Source organism: Hemiscyllium ocellatum, chromosome 50 (genome assembly GCF_020745735.1).
Source record: "Hemiscyllium ocellatum isolate sHemOce1 chromosome 50, sHemOce1.pat.X.cur, whole genome shotgun sequence".
Lineage (NCBI taxonomy): Eukaryota > Metazoa > Chordata > Chondrichthyes > Orectolobiformes > Hemiscylliidae > Hemiscyllium > Hemiscyllium ocellatum.
Window position 1 is genome coordinate 8,549,744 of NC_083450.1, and position 13,768 is coordinate 8,563,511.

General features: G+C 54.5%; 1 protein-coding gene across 4 annotated transcripts in view; it reads left to right on the top strand.

The window, feature by feature from the left end:
- LOC132805462 (multiple epidermal growth factor-like domains protein 10) overlaps nucleotides 1–4,666 on the top strand; it is a 63,338-nt gene extending 58,672 nt beyond the window's left edge. For 3 of the 4 annotated variants that reach the window (XM_060820549.1, XM_060820548.1, XM_060820552.1), the window contains 2 exons: nucleotides 1,277–1,486; nucleotides 3,198–4,666. In XM_060820549.1, coding sequence (XP_060676532.1) covers nucleotides 1,277–1,486; nucleotides 3,198–3,355 — 368 coding nt within the window. In that variant the 3' untranslated portion in view covers nucleotides 3,356–4,666. The remainder of the gene's footprint in view (nucleotides 1–1,276; nucleotides 1,487–3,197) is intronic. The other variant, XM_060820551.1, reaches the window with a different exon arrangement.
- The last annotated feature ends 9,102 nt before the right edge of the window (nucleotides 4,667–13,768 follow it).

A 13,768-nucleotide genomic window follows, 5' to 3' on the forward strand; every position in this document is an offset into this window, starting at 1 on the left:
ATCAAGTTGCAGTTTCCAGACCCTATCCTCCCTCATTTGCCCCGACACCACCCCCACCCCTCACCCCCTCACCCCCCACCCCTACCCCTCACCCCCCCTACCCTTCACCCCCCCACCCTCCCCAACCCCTCAACCCCCTACCCCTCACCCCCCCTACCCTTCACCCCCCCACCCTCCCCAACCCCTCACCCCCCCTAACCTTCAACCCCTCACCCCCCCTCACCCTCCCCAACCCTTCACCCCCCCACCCTCCCCAACCCTTCACCCCCCCTCACCCTCCCCAACCCTTCACCCCCCCCCACCCTCCCCAACCCTTCACCCCCCCCACCCTCCCCAACCCTCACCCCCCCCCACCCTCCCCAACCCTTCACCCCCCCACCTTTCACTCCCCCCTACCCTCCCCAACCCCTCACCCCCCCTACCCTACACCCCCCCCACCCTCCCCAACCCTTCACCCCCCCACCTTTCACTCCCCCCTACCCTTCCCAACCCCTCACCCCCCCTACCCTTCACCCCCACAACCCCTCACCCCCCCTCCCCTCCCCAACCCTCACCCCCCTCCCCTCACCCCCCCTACCCTTCACCCCCCTACCCTTCACCCCCCTACCCTCCCCAACCCCTCACCCCCCCTACCCTTCACCCCCCTACCCTCCCCAACCCCTCACCCCCCTACCCTTCACCCCCCCTACCCTCCCCAACCCCTCACCCCCCCTACCCTTCACCCCCCTACCCTCCCCAACCCTTCACCCCCCCCCACCCCTCACCCCCCCTACCCTTCACCCCCCCTACCCTCCCCAACCCTTCACCCCCCCTCACCCCTCACCCCCTCTCACGCGCTTCCCTGACTCTCCCTCGTGTCCTTGACCCCACCCCCTCCCGCGCGCATGCCTGGCCCTCCCGTCACCTCGCGCGCGCCTTGACCGAGCCCCGTCGCTCGCACATGAGCCGACCTCCCGCGCGCATGCCCCGACTCCTCACCCATCTCTCGCGCACGCCCAGATCATAACCCTCCCTCGCGCGCGCATACATTAACCGACTCCCCTTCCTACACCTTCCCCCATCCCTCGTGCGCGCCCTGACCGTCATCTCCCCCCCCCTCGCGACTTCCTGACTTTTGCGCATGCCCTGACCCTCCCTTCCCTCGCGCTTACGACGGTTCCTCGTGTCCCTGACGCTCGCGCATGCGCTGTCCCTCCCCATCCCGCGCGCACGTGCCTGTTTCCCGCCCTCCCTCTCGCGCTGCGGCCGTTGAGCCCTCGGTCTGTCTTCGCCGCAGATTACCTCAAGAGCTCGGTGGGCCGGTCCAGCAGCGGGTCGCTGAGCAGCGGCGAGAATCCGTACGCCACCATCCGAGACCTGCCCTCGCTCGCAGCTAAACCCTCCGAGAGCAGCTACGTGGAGATGGCGTCGACGGGAATCGGTCAGGACCCTTCGTACGTCGAGATCGGCCTGGTCCCCGAAACTGACAAGGAGGAGGCCAACGGAGGTGAGCGGGAGGGGGGGGGAGGTGAGGAGAGGAGAGGTGGAGGATACTGAGGGAGAGGGGAGGACTAGGAGGGAGAGTGTTGTTAAAACTCACATCTTCCAGCCGCTAGACTACCTCCCGCTCCCTGTCACTACACCCGCGTCCCCGCCCCTCCCCTGTCGGCCCCGCGCCCCTCCCCTGTCGGCCCCGCGCCCCTCCCCTGTCGGCCCCGCGCCCCTCCCCTGTCGGCCCCTCCCCTCCCCTGTCGGCCCCTCCCCTCCCCTCCCGGCCCCGCCCCTCCCCTCCCCTCCCCTGTCGGCCCCGCCCCTCCCCTCCCCTGTCGGCCCCGCCCCTCCCCTCCCCTGTCGGCCCCGCCCCTGTCGGCCCCGCCCCTCCCGTCCCCTCTACGCCCCTCCCCGGTCTGCGCCCCCGCCCCTCTGCTCCCCGCCCCTCCCCTGTCCCACCCTCCCCCTCCCCTGTCTCCCCCTCCCCTGTCTCCCCCTCCCCTGTCTCCCCCTCCCCCTCCCTCGCCCTACTCGCGCCCCCTTCCGCCCGCGCCCTTTCCCCCCCGCGCCTCCAAGACTGTGGACCCGCAGCTGCAGAATGCTCTGGAGGTCAAGTCAACAAGTGTATTTAAGATAGAGATAGAGATGTTTTTGATTAGTTATGGGTAGAGGACTGGAGCATGGGGTTGAGAAACATTGCAAATGGTGGAGCAGACTTGATGAACCAAGTGGCCGAATTCAGCTCTGATACCTTATGATCTTCTCCCATCTGCATTTCCCTCCCTGTGTCCCTCTTCCCCGGCCCCCTCTATCTCTTCTCCCCCAATAACCCCTTCTCTTCTCCCCCAATAACCCCTTCTCTTCTCCCCCAATAAACCCTTCTCTCACACTAACCCCTTCCCTCCCACCCATTTCTTCTCCATAAGTTCACTTTGAATGGTCTTTGGAAGTGCCGAGGTCAGTTGGGGGGGGTAGACAGCGGAATGTGGAAACACCCTTGTTGAATATTGACCCTTGTGTCTCTCTCTCTCTCTCTCTCTCTCTGTTTGTCTCTCTCTCTCTCTCTCTCTCTCTGTTTGTCTCTCTCTCTCTCTCTCTCTCTCTCTCTCTCTCTCTCTCTTTGTCTCTCTCTCTCTCTTTATCTGTGGCTCCCTTGCTTTCTGTCTCTGTGTATGTTTCTCTTTCCTTCTCTTGCTCTTTGTGTGTCTGTCTCTTTCTGATCTCCATCTCCCTGCCTGTCTCTCTGTCTCTCTCTTTCCCTCGCTTGTGTGTGTCTCTGTCTGTGTGTGCCACTCACTTCCTCTCCCCCTCTTTCTCTCTGTTTCTGAGTGTCTCTCACTCTGTCTCTTCCTGTCTCTCTTCTCTCTCTCCCCCCCCATCTGTTGTGTCTCTGTCTCCCTCTCTGTCTGTGTCTATCTCTCTGTATGCCTCACACTCTGTGTATGCCTCTGTCTCTCTCTGTATGTCTCTCTGTCTGTGTCTCTTTCTCTATGGCTCACTCTGTGTGTATCTGTCTCACTGTCTGACTCTTTTTCTCTCTCTCTCTCTTTGTCTATGTCTCTTTCTCTCTCTCTCTCTTTGTCTATGTGTCTCTCTCTCTCTCTCTGTCTCTCTCTTTTTGTCTATGTGTGTCTCTCTCTCTGTCTCTGTCTCTCTCTCTCTCTGTCTCACTATGTCTGCATCTCTCCCTCGCTCTCTGTCTCTCTCTCTCTCTCTCGCACTCTCAGTTTCAGGGGGACCCCCCCAGGGAGCAGACAGGGAAACTGGTCAGGGCCCCCGGCTCCCTCCAGGACATTACGCCTCCCCGAAGAACAGCCACATCCCTGTACACTATGACCTTCCCCCAGTCCGGCACTACCCGCCATTACCCCGGCAACACCGCTAGGCCTGGGGCCCACTCCCATGGCGCCGGTCTCCCTCCTATTGGTCCCCAGCCCATGGGTAGGGCACTCCCATTGGCACTCGGGCCTCTCTGCTCCCCCAGATGATGTAAAAAAACAGTTCCTGTTTGGTTTCTCCTCCTCTTGTTCTAGCCATTAATGGTCCCAATTGGGCAGCCCAGCGCTCCCCTTGCTGATTACCATGGAGATCATGACAGCCCCCTTCCCTCTCCTCCCAATGGGGTGAGGGAAGAACAAGGAATGAAGGTGGGACCCAGAGATACATCGTCCACACAGGACAATAAGGGCCCACACAGGGCAACACAGACTCCAGGTGAACGTAGGGAAACATAGTCCACACAGACAAACACAGACCCCAGGGCAACACAGGCCACACAGGCCCAAGGAGAACACAGGGAAACGTAGGCACCCACAGGGAAATGCAGGCCACAAAGCAGAGCACAGACCAACAGAAACAAAGGCCAGAAGGAAATGCAAACTATGCCAAAGTAGGCCACAAGCATCGAATTGCTGAAGAAGGGCTCATGCCCGAAACATCAACTCTCCTGCTCCTTGGATGCTGCCTGACCTGCACTTTTCCAGCAACGCATTTTCAACACAAGCATCAAACACTGAGAACCAGGGTGTAAAATAACACAAGCAACAAGAAAACACAGATGATCAGCAATGCAGGTGGGAAAGAACCAATCAGATTCTTGCCAACGAGGGACTGTACAAGAACGTAACGTGTGCACATCATGAGAGGGTCAGACATGTTTCAGATCCTGGTGAGCAATCTGTGAAGAGGAATGAGGCGGCTAGGTCATTGGATGACATTTATTGATTAGGCCTTTCCATCTTCACATCCTTTTGATTTAGCTGGGAACAGCTGCCCACACTATGTCAACGTAAATACACCCCCACCCCTCCACCCCAAGATCAGTAGACGCTGCCTTCCTGTCAATGGAGATCCGATCAGGTCCTGACCCAAAACATCGACTTTCCTGCTCCTCAGAGGCAGTCTGAACTGCTGTGCCTTTCCAGATCCACATTTTATCGACTAAGTTCCAGTATCTGCAGTCCTCGCCATCTCCAGGAAAACAACATAATGGATGCCACCCATTGACCCAATGTCATTAGAATGGACACGAGTCCAATTATACACGTCGGAGGGTCGGCGCTGTCGGGTAGTCGTGTCCATAACCTTGTATCATTTAATCACTGCTGATGCTTCATAATGTGAATATTCAGTCACTATATTAGTGATTTGTTTTGTTAAATTCTGTGCTTTCTGTTCACAATCAAGGGACTTGAAAAGTGATTTTTTTTGTTAAAAAATAAAATTTTTTCACGAAAAGCATTGATATCCAAGACTGAACAGATACTATTGAAGTGCTAGGAATGAACAATGGTCTGTCCCCCTCAGACCTCGAGCTGTGATCCAAACAGACAATGCACTTGTCAGTGTTAATAGATTATGGATATTCATAACCATTCCATTTCCTCTACCATAACCCTGTGCCTAACTCCACCAAGTTGCCTTCACCCTGACCCTGAGAAATGTGGCAGAGGTAGGTTTGATTGGTACACACTGGCTGGGTATATGAATAGAACTGGGTCCACACAGGTACTGGGAGTCGAAGGGTCAGGGAAGGCACTGGAGGGGACAGAACTGATACAGACAAGACTGGCCTCTCGTGTCATAAGCAATACTGAGAACCTACCGCTTACTGAGTATCTCTTCGTGTCTTGCATCAATTGATTGATCCCACCTTGGTCTCTGATTTGCAGGAGGGGGTTCCAAACATTTCCTTTCCACCTCCACTGCACGAGTCAGGGGGGTCTCCAGATTTCATTCCCGAGAGGCTGGGTTTGAATTTTGAAGACCCCCACCGTTTTTCTTTTCCCCCTCATCCCAACCGACTTTCTCTCTGTCGATCCCCCAACTGTACCAAGCGTAAATTGTCTGCTCCATCCTCTCCACCACAATCCAGGGGGTACTATCCTAGCTTGCGTCTGATGCCCCCCTCCATGAAGTTTAACCTTTTCGATCCAGTGATTTTTCTGCCAGGCACTCCTTCAGAGTTCAGGACACCCTGTAGTAGTAGCTGGAACCCAGAATTAACCCAGCCCCTACGCCGTGGAGATCTAGGCCGGGACTTTGCAAAAGGGGATTTTGTTTCCTGTGTGCTCTGGTTTCATCCTACACACGCACAGCGGATAAAACGTGGATTAATGTAGGTTAGCCACGTTGGGAGTGAAAACAGGAAAGCAGATCTTCATCCTGAATGAGGATCGATTGATGGTGGTAAGAGGGAGATGTAATGATATTCCTAGTGCTCCTTGGTTACAGAAAGTAATCATCGTGGTTGGAGGAGGGGAAGGCAAGTAGGGCATTGGTATCCATACCGAAATACAGGAGCAGGGATGTCTTGCTGCACATATACAACTGGAGTATTGTGTGTGTGTGTGGTTTTGGTCTCCTTATCTGAGGAAGGATGTTCTGGTTATGGAGGGAGACCAACAAAGACTGATTTCTGGGAATGGCAGGACTGACGTATGGAGAGAGACCAGATCAGTTCAGATTAGGACATTAATTGGACCAGTTTTGGAATATTGCGTGCAATTCTGATCTGGAAGGATGTTGTGAAACTTGAAAGGGTTCAGAAAGGGGGAGAGGGGAGGAGGGAGCTGTGTATTTACATTGACAGAGAGTGAGCAGCTGTTCCCAACTAAATCAAGAGGATGTGGGGGATGGAAAGGCCTCATCAATAAATGTCATCCAGTGACCTAGTCGCCTCGTTCCTCTTCCCGCATTGCTGACCAAAGATAGGGAGGGGTGTAGGGTCTGGAGGAGGTGACAGAGATAGGGAGGGGTTGAAGGGGCTGGAGGAGGTGACAGAGATAGGGGGTGTCGGGTGCTGGAGGAGGTGACAGAGGGAGGGGGTGTCAGGGGCTGGAGGGGATGACAGAGATAGGGAGGGGGTGTCAGGGGCTGGAGGGGATGACAGAGATAGGGAGGGGGTGTCGGGGCTGGAGGGGGTGACAGAGATATGGAGGGGGTGTAGGGGGCTGGAGGAGATAGAGATAGTAAGGGGTGTAGGGTGCTAGAGGGGGTGACAGAGATGGGGAGGGGGTGTAAGGCGTGATTGAGATAGGGAGGGGTTGTCACAGGCTGGAGGAGATGACGGAGGGTAGGGGCAGGATGAGGTGACAGAGATAGGGAGGGGTGACAGAGATATGGGGTGGTCTAGGGGGCTGGAGGCAGTGAGAGATAGGAAGGAGGTGTAGGGGCTGGGGGTAACAAAGATAGTGAGGGGATGTAGGAGCTGAAGGATGTGACAGATAGGGGGTGTCAGGGGCTAGAGGAGGTAACAGAGGGAGAGGGTGTAGGGGGCTGGAGGAGGGGACAGAGATAGGGAGGGGGTGTAGGTGGCTGGAGGTGACAGATAGGGAGGGGGTGTAGGGGCTGGAGGAGGTGACAGAGATAGGGGGGTCAGGGCCTGGAGGAGGTGAGAGAGATAGGGAGAGGGTATAGGGACTAGAAGATGTGACAGAGATGGGGAATGGGTGAAGGGGGTGATTGAGATGGGGAGGTGGTGTCACAGGTTGGAGGAGGTGACAGAGTTGGAGGGTAGGGGCAGGAGGAGATGACAGAGATAGGGAGAGGATGTAGGGGGCTGGAGGAGGGGACAGAGATAGGGAGGAGCTGGAGGGGGTGACAGGAATAGGGAGGGGGTGTAGGGGCTGGAGGGGGTGACAGATAGGGAGAGGGTGTAGGGGCTGGAGGGGGTGACAGAGATAGGGAGGGTATGTAGGGGCTGGAGGTAGTGACAGATAGGGAGGGGGTGTAGGGGCTGGAGGGGGTGACAGAGATAGGGAGGGTATGTAGGGGCTGGAGGTAGTGACAGATAGGGAGGGGGTGTAGGGGCTGGAGGGGGTGACAGAGATAGGGTAGGGGCTGGAGGGGGTGACAGAGATAGGGTGGGGGTGTAGGGGCTGGAGGGGGTGACAGGAATTTGGAGGGGTGTAGGGGACTGGAGGGGGTGATGAAGAAAGGGAGGGGGTGTAGGGGGCTGGAGGGGGTGACGAAGAAAGGGAGGGGGTGTAGGGGGCTGGAGGGGGTGACAGAGAATGAGAGGGGGTGTAGAGGGTTGGAGAGTGTGACAGGAATAGGGAGGGGGTGTAGGGGGCTGGAGGGGTTGACAGGAATAGGGAGGGGTGTAGGGGGCTGGCGGGGGTGACAGGAATAGAGAGGGGGTGTAAGGGCTGGAGCTGAGGCAAGACAGAGTTCAAAAGTTTAATTTCACTGACACCTCATGTGACCTTCCAAACCCATGAGCTCCAGAATAGAGGCAACTTCAGGTTAATGCCTCCAAAGACCCCACAGCGATATGGTTGACTCTCAACTGCCCTCTGGGTAATTTGGGACACTCAATAAATACTCACCTGTCCCTTGACATCTCCTTCCTGTGATTAAGTCTCAAAAAAGAAAAAAAAGACTCCCTATTGGTGTTCCCATTTGATTTTTTTTCTGGATCATTCTTTCCTGTCTCCCTCTCAAATCGCAGTGGCCATTTTGTTTCCTGCTGACGATAGCTGAGGTGGTCTGCCAGAAATCCCGCACTGTTTTTGATTCGGAGTTGAAGATTCCTCATATGCCCACTCCGACGGGAAAGGGAAGCAGGTGGACAGCCCAAAGGCATTTCGGGTAGTATTGTGGTAGGGCGAGTCCTCATCACCCATCTCCCCACCAACACGCTAGCAATAGCTCGGCTGAACCGCCTGTCTCACAGGGATGTGTTTGAAACATGAGAAAACTAGGCCCTGCAGGACATGGTTTCCAGGCCCAGAGGAGTGGCAAGAACTCGTCAAGCGTTAGGGCCTTGAAAAAGAAACGACAACCTGATTACCTGCCCCCACCAAAAGACATCCACCAACTCCTTCCTCATTAAACTTCAAAGACAACCCCAGCTAACTTCCTGCAGAGAGGTCAGCAAAGAAGGTTATCTCAGACTACAACAGGATCTTGATCAGATGGGCCAATTGACCGAGGAGTGGCAGATGGAGTTTAATTTAGATAGATGCAAGGTGCTGCATTTTGGAAAGGCAGATCAGGGCAGGATTTAATGGTAAGGTCCTGGGGCGTGTTGCTGAACAAAGGGACCTTGGAGTGCAGGTTCAAAGCGTCTTGAAAGTGGAGTCGCAGGTAGATAGGATACTGAAGAAGGCGTTTGGTATGCTTTCCTTCATTGATCAGAGCATTAAGTATCGGAGTTTGGAGGTCATGTTTTGGCTGTATAAGTACTGTTGGAATATTGTGTGCAATTCTGGTCTCCCTCCTATTGGAAGGATGTTGTGAAAATTGAAAGGGTTCAGAAAGGATTTACAAAGATGTTGGAGGGATTGAGCTACAGGAAGAGGCTGTTTTCCCTGAAGCGTCGGAGGCTGAGGGGTGACCTTATAGAGGTTTATAAAATCATGAGGGGCATGAATAGGGTCAGTCGACAAGGTCTTTTCCCTGGGGTTGGGGAGTCCAGAATTAGAGGGCATAGGTTTCGGGTGAGAGGGGAAAAATATAAAATGAACCGAATGGGCAACTTTTTCACACACAGGGTGGTATGTGTATGGAAAGATCTGCCAGAGGATGTGGTGGAGGCTAGTATGATTGCAATATTTAAAAGGCACCTGGATGGGTATATGAATAGGAAGAGTTTGGAGTGATATAGGCCGGGTACTGGCAGGTAGGACTAGATTAGATTGGGATATCTGGTCAGCATGGATGAGATGGACCGAAGGATCTGTTTCCGTGCTGTACAGCTCTATGAAAGGGACTGCAAGTCAAAGGAAAAGGGGAGGAACTCACCGATGGCTGCCGAGTGTTCCTGGGTGGTGACAGTTGCCACAGCAGTGCTGAATGTTCAACAATCGGCTGGGGTGGTGGTGTGGCTGGGGAGAGGGTGGTGTGGTGAGGGACAGACAAATCCAAATCCTTCCAGAAAGGTCTCAGAGCTCAAGAAAAGATAGTGTCCATCTCGATCAACTAGTGCCAGAGGCCATTTGGGCCACTGTGACTGTGCTAGTTCTTTCAGAGAGACACCTCCGATTCGTCTCACTCCAACTAGCCCCCTCCCCTGTAAATCATCTCCCCCCCACCTCACCTCCCGCTCCCGCCCCCCCCCACCTTCCATAGTGCCCGCTCACTCAGCACTTACCCTCCCACTGTGCCTGCTCCCACAATGCTGACCCTCCAACCGCACCTGCTCCTTCAGTGCTGACCCTCCAACTGCGCCCGCTCCTTCAATGCTGACCCTCCAACTGTGCCCGCTCCTTCAATGCTGATCCTCCCAAAGTGCCTGCTGCCTCAGTGCTGACCCTCCCATAGTCCCCGCTGACTCAGCATTGACCGTCAGACAGTGTCCACTCCCTCAATGCTAACCCTCCCAAAGTGCCTGCTCCCTCAGCGCTGACCATCCCAGAGTGCTCACTCCTTCAATGCTGACTCTCCCATAGTGTCCGCCCCCTCAATACTGACCCTCCCGTAGTGCTCACTCCCTCAATGCTAACCCTCCCATAGTGCCGGCTCCTTCAGCGCTGACCTTCTCATAGTGCTCACTCCCTCAATACTGACCCTTCTGTAGTGCTCACTCCTTCAATGCTGACCTTAGTAGCCACACACTCAGATGACAAGCAACATGAGTTCGACTGGGACAATACTACTATTATAGGACAAGCCAAACAGAGAACAGCCAGGGAATTCCTAGAGGCATGGCATTCATCCACAGATTCAATCAATAAGCACATCGACCTGGACCCAATATACCGGCCACTGCAGCGGACAGCTGGAACTGACAACCGGAAGCGGCAGAGACAAATCACTATAAATGCCAGAGGAAACATCACAGAAGCGCTTCACAGGAGGCTCCCAAGCACTGAGGATATCACTTAGATAAGGGACAAAATGTCTGCAACACGAATTCCCAGCTTCCGACAGTTCCCGCTCCATCAGCACTGACCCTCCGACAATGACTGCTCCCTTAGCACTGACCCTCTTGTCACAAAGCTAGACCCTTTTTTTCCTAAAAGCTGTTCCTTGGCTCAAGGAGATTCTGTCCTTGATTTTTTTCAGAGGGGCAATAAACCGGGCAAGGCTCCGATCAGTCTGGTTTGGTACAGAGATGAAAAGGATTTTGAGAGGCCTTTTATTTATACGTAAACAGATGAGACTTCAGGCCAAAATGTTCATGTTTTAGAAGTGACCTGTATAATGAAAGGGAAGTGGTCAGCTCTCTGGCTGAGCTGAGCAGTTTTTGTTTAACGTGTAGGTTTGCTCGCTGAGCTGTAGGTTTGATATCCAGACGTTTCATTGCCTGGCTAGGTAACATCATCAGTGGCGACCTCCAAGTGAAGCGAAGCTGTTGTCTCCTGCTTTCTATTTATATCTTTCTCCCTGGATGGGGTTCCTGGGGTTTGTGGTGATGTCATTTCCTGTTTGTTTTCTGAGGGGTTGATAGATGGCATCTAGATCTATGTGTTTATGGCGTTGTGGTTGGAGTGCCAGGCCTCTTGGAATTCTCTGGCATATCTTTGCTTATCCTGTCCCAGTATAGATGTGTTTTCCCAGTCGAAATGGTGTTTTTTTTCATCCGTGTGTAGAGCTACGAGGGAGGGAGGGTCGTGTCTTTTTGTGGCTAGCTGATGTTCGTGTATCCTGGTGGCTAACTTTCTTCCAATTTGTCCTACGTAGTGTTTGTAGCAGTCCTTGCATGGAATTTTGTAGATGATGTTGGTTTTGTCCATGGGTTGTACTGGGTCTTTTAAGTTTGTTAATTTTTGTTTGAGAGTGTTTTTGTTCAGTCTTGAATTGGTGGGGAATCCAACAGGGAGCTGTGTGGAAACTCTCTCTCTCTCTCTTTCTGTCCTTCAATTTCAGCCTGGAAGCATGTGTTCCATTTAAACTGGTTTTTAAAGGGAGTTTACTTATTGGGATTATTTGGAACAGCATAATTAAGTCGAGCTTGGGTAGACTGAGGGGTTCTTTATTCTGTTATTAGTGTTTCATTGTGTATTTTTGTGAATACATTTTTTGTCTGCTTTAAAACCTGGTAGCAACCTAGCTATCTTACTCCAGGTAATTTTCACTGTGGACTTACCGAAACAAGTGGCAAAGTTATGGTCTGAGTTGCCTGCTTAAGAATGTTTTGAATGATCTGGCCCAGTCCATAACACCTCCCATTGTGTCCGTTCCCTCAGTGCTGACCCTCTGACAGTGACGCCTCCCTCAGTGCTGACCCTCTGACAGTAAACCCTCCGTAAATGCTGACCCTCCCACAGTGCTGACCCTCTGACAGCGACCTCTCCCTCAATGCTGACCCTCCCACAATGCCCGCTCCCTCAGTGCTGACCCTCTGACAGTGACGCCTCCCTCAGTGCTGACCCTCTGACAGTGACCTCTCCCTCAACGTTGACCCTCCCACAATGCCCGCTCCCTCAGTGCTGACCCTCTGACAGTGACCCCTCCCTCAGTGCTGACCCTCTGATAGTAACCCCTCCCTAAACGCTGACCCTCCCACAGTGCTGACCCTCTGACAGCGACCTCTCCCTCAACACTGACCCTCCCACAATGCCCGCTTCCTCAGCGCTGACCCTCCGACAGTGACCCCTCCCTCAGTGCTGACATTCCCATAGTGGCCGCACCCTTAGCACTGACCCTCTGACAGTGACCCCACCCTCAGTGCTGACCCCCTCATAGTGCCCACTCCCTCAGTGTTGACCCTTCGACAGTGCCCATTCCCTCAGTGCTGACCCTCCGACAGTGCCCGCTCCCTCAGCCCTGACCCTCCGACAGAGCCCGCTCTCTCAGCGCTGACCCTCTGACAGCGCCCACTCCCTCAGCGCTGTCCCTCTGACAGCATCCACTGACCCTCCGACAGAGCCCGATCCCTCAGTGTTGACCCTTCGACAGTGCCCACTCCCTCAGCGCTGACCCTCCCATAGTGCCACCTCCCTCAGCACTGACCCTCCGACAGCGCCCGCCCCCTCTGCGCTGACCCCCCAACAGCGTCCGCCCCCTCAGCACTGACCCTCCCACAGCACCCGACCCCTCAGCACTGACCCAGCTGCGATGGCGCCTGCTCCTTCCGTGCCATAATTTCTCTCAAGGTTCTTTAATGGAGCATGGGCATTGCTGGCTGGGCCCAGATCTGATTTCCCATCGCCTAACTGCCCCTCAGGAAAGTGTAGGGTGAGGGGAGGTTGGTGGAGGCTGTGGTGAGCTGCCATCTTGAACCACCGCTGTCCTCCTCTTCCCCCCCCCCCTCCCCCAACAGCATTCGATTGGTACACCCTGCACCTTGTTGACTGCTGCAGCCAAGGCACTCCCTCAAAGGGCAGTCAGGAGTCAGTCTGGAATCATGTATAGGCCCAGACCATGTAAAGACGGCAGCATTCCCTCCCTGGGAGGGCCTGAGGGACAGGTTGGCCTCGCAGCATTGGGAATGAGGCCAGAGACGAGGAGGCTACGAGAAGTGGGTATTATGGCCTGAAATGAAGTGGAAAGAGAGAGAGAGTGTGAGAGTGAAGTGGAGAGAGAGAGAGAGAAAATGTGTGAGCGAAGTGGAGAGAGTGTAAAGTGGAGAGAGAGAGGGAGGGTGAGAGGGAAGTGGAAAAAGAGAGAATGTGTGAGTGAGGTGGAGAGAGAGAGAGAATGTGTGAGAGTGAAGTGGAGAGAGAGAGAATGTGAGAGAGTGAAGTGGAGAGAGAGGGAGGATGAGAGTGAAGTGGAGAGAGAAAGAATGTGTGAGAGTGAAGTGGAGATAGAGTGTAAGACTGAAATGGAGAGAATGTGAGAGCAAAGTGGAGAGAGGGAGAGTGTGAGAGTGAAGTGGAAAGAGAGTGAGAGTATGATGTGGAAAGAGAGAGAAAATGTGAAAGTGGAGAGAGAGAGAGAATGTGTGAGTGAAGTAGAGAGAATGTCTTAGAGTGAAGCAGAGAGAGAGAGAGAGTGAGGGTGAGAATGACGTGGAGAGAGAGGGAGGGTGGGAGTGAACCCATTCAGTTTGAGGGAAGCAGCCCCGAGGTAGGAGAGGAATCCGTTCCTGACTTGACCCTGCCTCACTCTGTCTACCTCCATGTGTGTATGTCTCGCCCGTCTCCTTACACACTCTCTTACACACTCTCTCGTATCTCCTGTCACCCCCTCCGGCCTCTACACCCCTCCCCATCTCCGTCACTCCCTCTAGCCCCTACACCCCCTCCCTATCTCTGTCACTTCCTCCAGCCCCTACACCCCCTCCCTATCTCTGTCACCCCCTCCAGCCACCTACACCCCCTCTCTATCTCTGTCACCTCCTTCGCCCCCTACACCCCTTCCCTATGTCACCCCTCCAGCCCCCGACACCACCTCCCAATCTCTGTCA